This window comes from Plectropomus leopardus, unplaced genomic scaffold, assembly GCF_008729295.1.
Source record: "Plectropomus leopardus isolate mb unplaced genomic scaffold, YSFRI_Pleo_2.0 unplaced_scaffold9400, whole genome shotgun sequence".
NCBI lineage: Eukaryota > Metazoa > Chordata > Actinopteri > Perciformes > Serranidae > Plectropomus > Plectropomus leopardus.
In genome coordinates this window covers 1-6,586 of record NW_024703673.1, presented here as the reverse complement: position 1 = coordinate 6,586, position 6,586 = coordinate 1, and the positions used below count along the sequence as shown (strand labels likewise).

Below are 6,586 nucleotides of genomic sequence, written 5' to 3'. Positions count from 1 at the left end.
TCCCGTCCTCCTTTCTGGCGTACCTGCTTGGCATGCTTGTCAGCATCTGTCTCACTCATCCTTCCATCTCAACTTGATCTGTCTCTAATTGTCTCTCGCTGTGATTCTCAGTGTATCACTCTTCTCTTCCAGCTTGTCCTTGTGCATTAAACTGAGGGAGTGCTTTTTTTTTCTTCCTGCACTGAAAACTGTCAGAGTAAAGGCGCAGCATCAGGACCATGGACTCAAAAGTTGTGCATTTTACCCGTCTTGAAGCATCACCATCCATGTGCTTTTATATCTAATACACTTAAAAAAAAACAAAGGAGAGAGACGTTTGGGATTAAAACAGTGAATGTGATTAATGAGAGACGTTGTGTCTTTGTTGTAGCTTCCTAACGGTGTGACGCAGAGCCAGGCGATGTACCAGGATCGCTTTGGGAAGCTGCAGGAACACCTACGGCAGCTCGCCCTGCTGTTTAGAAAGCTCCGGCTCCTGTATGAACGCTGCGTGGAGATGACCTCTGACCTGCAGGAGGGACCATCAGAGGTCAGAACCCAACATTTCTGCTTCGATGTTTCTTTTTTATAGGGAATACAAAACAAATATTAATCTTGAAACACATTAGAAGGACATAGAAAATGACCAGGCTTAATTGAATGCATTTACAGAATTTTGACATTTGCCTTTTTTTTTAACACTTTCTTCCGGTCTTTCAGCGTCACAACCTTCTGCGTTCATAGACAGACGGGGGAAAACTTATCGTTATGTATTCTGTGTCCTCAGCTTCTGCCGTTCGTGGGAGAGGAGCTGGTTTCTGTCAAAGTGGAGCCGTGCAGTCCTGCTGTCTACCAGGAGAGAAAAGAGGTCCTGGAGGTGTGTTTCTGTTTTCTTTCTGTCACAAGTAATAATTAGCAGTTACTTCTCACATACTGAAAAATGGTTATTTTCTGCATTTGAGTCGTAAGAGTCATAGAGACCGACACAAATCCCTATGCTGCAGCAGTTTTCCTGCACTCACCCACGCACTAATAAATAAGATACACGCTGTAAATTACAAATCAGTGTAATATGCCGCGTATTGCTCAAATATTTCAGTAACACTTGGTCTGTCAAGATATAAAGATAATTTAGGGGAGACACAATGGACCTGTTAGAGTCAATATCTGTTTTTATCACTACATAAATCAGAAACTACTGTCAACAGCCATACAAAAATCTGCCATGTTTTGAGGAATAAAATGTTCTATAAATCAAGCTATAAATGATATATGAAGAAATCGGCCTATAAAAACCCTCAGACTATAGATAGGAATAAAACTGTAAAGTTTGGTGTCTGAAAGTGCGACTGAAGTATGAAAAAAACTTATCTTAAGAAGAAAATAAGACATTACAGGTGAATAAGGAAAATAATTTAAAGTGTAGCTATCACCGTAAAACCTCACGAGTTGATTATTTACATTAAGAAAATTATTGTTGGTGTTAAAAGTTCTCTGGAATTTCATGTTTAAATATCCAAATCAGGCATTTTATAATTAAAATGCTTTTTTCCCCAACATTTCCAGAACAGAAATCTGAAGTAAAATAAACCTAAATGCACATTGTGGATGTTTTCATTCCTCTTAGTCTTAAAGAAGACATTGAAGCAAAATAGCCCAAAATCTTAAAATAGACCAGTGCATGAAAAAGACATGTTTTCATTTGTAGTCCAACACTGCTGCCTTGTCTTAAACAACAAAAATATACAGATACCTGGGTGACACAATATTTCTACCTCGCAGTTCAGGCTGACATTTATTTTGAATCTTTTTTTTGCTCTTTGCTTATAGAAGAAAGCCTCTAGGTGGCAGTGCTGACACCGAGGCGAGGGTACACCTTGTTGCTGTGGGTGCAGAAAACATCTATTGTCTGCAATTTAGGCCAATTTAAAATCAGAGCGTTAATGTTGTAAACATTAGAGGTAATATTCCAGTGGGATGAAGATTTCAGGTAGATTTGCCATCAGGCAGCCAGTGGAAAAACAGTGGAAATGTTTGCCTCAGGCTGCGGAGCTTGTTTATTTTATTAACAGCATAGTGGCACACAAATGAAAAAGTATCTGTTTTTACTCTCAGAATCCTCCAGCAGGAATAATCGTGAATCAGCCTTTAATGATATTTACAGCGAGTGAATGTTAAAGCTGTGGTTCATGTGCTTAACTGAGGGACGTCGTGTGTCTCCCTGGTTCTCCTGCAGAAGGTGCGTCAGAAGAACCAGGAGATGAAGGTTCTGATGGATCAGATGAGGAACCTGCTGTGGGATGTCAACGCCATGCTGACGCTCAGGAAATGATAGTTTCACTCTTTTTAAAAGATACATTCCTCCACAGACTCTCTAATCTTTAACTCTTTAAAAAACAGGTGAAATAAGGGAATTTTCGGGACCTTTCACTTTGGTACACCTCCTTTGTTTTGGCACTTCATTACTGAAACTGACATGTCACAGTTCACCTGTGTTTACTATGTATTATATTAAAGTTGTTGAGGGGGAAAGTTATTTAGATAGGATAAGACTTAAAGGCTAACCCGGACCCTATTTTCCTATGTTTCCTATATTTTTTAACATTGTCAGCGGCAAAAACAAGCACTTTCGGTTGACATAAATTGTCTCTGCACAGGTGCTCATTGGGGTTACATTGCAGCCTGTTTGGCTGCTGTGGCTGGATTGGTCTCTCCCAAAACTGGACCAATTTCAACAATTGTTGTCTCCATCAGTCACGTAGACAGAAAAACATTCAGTGATCCAGGTTGAAAAATACCTACGTGTCTCTTTAATTTAAGCTAAAAAAAACAAAAAAACAACCTGATAGACTGACACCAAGAATCGTTGTCTTTCTGTACAAAGCAGCCAACAACCCAATTTATGTTTGCCAAGTGCTCTACAACTGTTATTTTGTCACTGTGTTTATTCAAATATGTTATGGACTCCTGTTTTTCTACCGTTTAAATAATGAGTTGAAACCTGTATTGCCTCAGGTAAAAACAAAAAGTTTTCTTAAAATGCCGCATTCACGGTGTTTTGCCCTCGGGTGCTGACTCGACACCAGACAGACTTGAATTCATTGCAGGTAATTCATCCAGAAAGCACAGAAGCTGATCTGACGACTGTGTTCACAATACGAACAATTGCCCTTATTATGCTCTGTCAGTTGTAGAAACACTATGAGTTCAGAATTCAAATTAGCCCCTTGGCAGCTATGTATCTCAGGTGCTTTGTACATAAGTGTGTGTGTGTGAGTGTGTGTGCGTGCACGTGTGCTTAATGAGATTAGCTTCCTGAGTGCGAGACAGCACACCTGTTTACCCTGAGGGTGTTGAGACTTGCTTGCTTGTGAATTTATTTTTGTAAACTGTGGGACAAAACGTAGGTCTACTGGGGTCATTTCTGTTTTGTATGAAATAAACTCTTTTTTTTTTTAAACAAAATTTCTGAATATATATTTCTAAGTTCTGTGTTTACATACAAAACAGGCCAGACTTCACAGTATGTGCGTCATTGTTTCAGTTCCAACCCAGAGGGCAGATGTGGGGATGCATGATTTCCTTCACAATTGAGATTACGTAGAAGTGCATCAAGGCGCATCCACCAGCACACACTGATGCATATTGCGACCCTGTCTGTTTGTTTTTATCTTTCTTTACGCACCAACAGCTCATCACTGTAGCGCTCCGATACAACATCAAAGACTATGAGATTCCCAGAGACACAAAAACAAAGATGACATGTGATCGAGCAGCGCTTTGATTACTGTAATTGTATTTAGAATAATTTCATAGCCAGTCCAAATCTGCCCAAAGGGTCTCTCCATCAGACTGATTGCTAGGAAAAAAAAAACCCAGGATTTTCAACTGTGCAAGGCTCGCTACACGGCACAAATTATCAGCCTACCCATCAGATCAGGAAAATATGCTCGTCTCAGGTTACATGAGCTGCTTTTGTTTACCCAATGTGAAGTGGGTGTAGTTATTTCCTGTAAACTGGAATATTAAGTAGCAGTACTATTATCATAGTATTCTTTTAATTTCCTCTCTGATGGCTTTTGGACTTGAAAATGTCACCTTGGTGATGGGTATTTTTCTGTTATTTTATAGAACAAATGATTCATTAAATAATTAGGGGGAAAAGCCAGATTAATTGATAATGAATGAAAAAAAAGTTAGTTTTTTAGATCAGACTAATTAAGATGGTTAAAGGGACAGTTCATCCAAAAATCAAAAATAGATATTTTTCCTCTTACCTGTAGTGCCATTTATCAGTGTAGATTGTTTTGGTGTGAGTTGCAGACTGTTGGAGATATCGGCTGTAGAAATTTCTGCCTTCTCTACAGTATGATTGAACTAGATGGCACTCAACATTTGAAAAACTCAACAGTAACAGGAACTGTTTTCTTCCTACTGAATGCATCTGCTCACATTCACCTAGAGCAACGGCCCACGCAGCCATTTATGTTTACATCTTATGCTTTAAAGACGAGCCTCTCATCTATCGTGCACGCTGCCTTCTCTGCAGTGTTACAGTTGAAACATGAAACTGTTCCTAACGAGGTCTGTGGATTATCTTGTCTAAACGGGTCATGATTTCAGGAAATAGACATTGCTTTTGATTTTTTCGAATGTACTTTTTGGCGTTCTGAGCACCACAAGCTGAGTGCCATCTAAATCAACATAATATCTCTACTTTCTTTACATTCTTAGAAAAATGCTGTCTGCATTGCCTAGGATGCTTCTTTTACTCTGAATATGGTTGAAATGATCTCCTCCTGTCTCTCTGGTACATGGGATCCAAATGTGTCCAGTTACTTTTGGCCTCACTGATATGTCTTACTACTTGAGTATTTTAAATTGTTTCATGGGACAATCTGGTTCCCTGATTTTGCTGAAAATATATGTCCTGGATGTCTTTGAGTGTGTGTTTGCCAAGTAAGGGAGAAAAAACTTGAACTCCGTCTAGCATTATGCCAGAATTTGCATTTATAAATCATTTTATTGGTTTAACAGTTAGCATTTTGATGTGAAATGATCTGTTTCCATGGCGACAGTCCCTGCACAGTAACGCTGAGACACACATTGACAGCTGGAGTGCATGGCACCGATACCAGTTCCTTCTGGCATGAGATGGCCATTTCTTTCCCGTTTTCACAGCAATAGCACTGACATCTGAAGTGTTCACACATGCTCATTTTTTTTGCCGTCCAATCGAGATTGTCCTTTCTCAGTGAAAGGCCTGATATCAAGGACCCTTTCAAGGCCCCTGAAATTTCTTCCTTTGCTGTCTTACCAGACTCGTGGAGAAGGGAGAATCATTTCAAAGCTCCTTTTAAACTTCTATAGGCCATTTTCTCTTTTTATTTATATGTATATAGTCCAGAACAGTCCACCAGGGTCTGTCTGATGATTGTCCATGTCACAAATGGACCACGCTGCCACTTTTAACACATCCCAGACAGCTGTGAGTATCCCATCACGACTGTCCACCACTGATTGGTCCATTTGCCTGTCCAAAAGGCCACTAAACCAGACCTCAATGCTTTCAAGCCCATTTTGTCCGTCACTTTCACGCTCTCTCCAGGTCTTTATATTTCTTGCGGAGGACAGACACTTGATCTTTGAAGAGCACGGGGTCCAGGCGAAACTGAGAGTGGACCAGGGGCATGTAGCCAAACCAGTTGGCGAAGGTGTTGACACACTCCTGCCGCTGGTTGAAGTGCTCCGGGTTGGCCCAGGGGACACTCTTTGTACCCTGAGAGGTAGAACAAGACGTCATTTGTCATCCAGCGCTGACCTGACATTTGAGTCAACAGCATCGACAGACCGCAGCACTAAACGAAATCGAGACGGACAAACGGATACCCACCTGTGGATTGGGCAACTCTTTGTACTGCTTCCTTTGAGCCACTTTGATTGGCGGCAGGTGGGTTACAGCAGAAACCAGGAAGTTCATCAGGATGTCCTCACAGTTGGAGGTGCGATCCACCAGAGTCCGCAGAGACTGGGGCAGGTAGTGGGAGAACAGGTAGTGGTAGTACCTGTGGGGGGTATAAGGGTTAAACAGGAATGTGTATAATTCTATTAAAATATAAAATAGTGAAAAGGTCGTTAGCATTCAGGACATTCTTAAAGCTACATTTGGTAACCTTTATGAAAATAACTTTTTGTTTTCACACTTTTTTTTCAACACAACAGAATATGTTAAAAGATCATGTTCCTTTGCCTCCTTACTGCTGCCAATGGCATTTGCAAGAATCTTCCATAGCCGACTGAAAATAACCAATCAGAGCCTCGGAGTCTCCAACACGGCTGTCAAAAACTGCCGGTGAACTGCGGTCGAACTGACAAACTCAAATATGAATCAAGATTTTGTTGCTGCATTGCCTGTTTCTCACCTGAAATGTTTTCAGAAATACATTTTAGTGACAAGTGAAATGAGAAAGTTTGCTCTAACCGGTGTTTGATTTTGGCTTTACTGTATCCAACATGCAGCCGGGTCACAAACTTTCTCATTTTACAGCTAAACGGTCACTAAAATATGATTCTGAAAACATTTCAGGCAATAAATAGGCAATGCAGC

At 40.5% G+C, this 6,586-nt stretch overlaps 2 protein-coding genes across 2 annotated transcripts; one reads left to right on the top strand and one right to left on the bottom strand.

Moving 5' to 3' along the window:
* Window positions 1-370: 370 nt before the first annotated feature.
* zgc:114119 (Mediator of RNA polymerase II transcription subunit 30-like) lies at window positions 371-3,444 on the top strand (the record flags this gene model as incomplete). Its single annotated transcript, XM_042483474.1, has 3 exons — window positions 371-529; window positions 767-856; window positions 2,216-3,444. Coding segments are annotated over 3 exons (345 nt in total), but the record flags the coding sequence as incomplete, so codon positions are not given.
* Window positions 3,445-4,982: 1,538 nt separating this feature from the next.
* Window positions 4,983-6,323, bottom strand: LOC121940781 (exostosin-1c-like). Its single transcript, XM_042483475.1, has 2 exons — window positions 5,873-6,323; window positions 4,983-5,758 (listed from the first exon to the last, which is right to left on the bottom strand). Exons 1-2 carry the CDS (start codon window positions 6,119-6,121, stop codon window positions 5,573-5,575), a joined length of 435 nt encoding a protein of 144 aa, XP_042339409.1. The 5' UTR covers window positions 6,122-6,323; the 3' UTR covers window positions 4,983-5,572.
* Window positions 6,324-6,586: the final 263 nt, after the last annotated feature.

Bases quoted from the DNA above. Each gene is read 5' to 3' on its own strand.
- LOC121940781 (XM_042483475.1), bottom strand. From the start codon at position 6,121: ATGCTAACGACCTTTTCACTATTTTATATTTTAATAGAATTATACACA. The intron at 5,759-5,872 runs GTGGGTATCCGT...TCTACCTCTCAG, and splicing joins AAGAGTTGCCCAATCCACAG to GGTACAAAGAGTGTCCCCTG.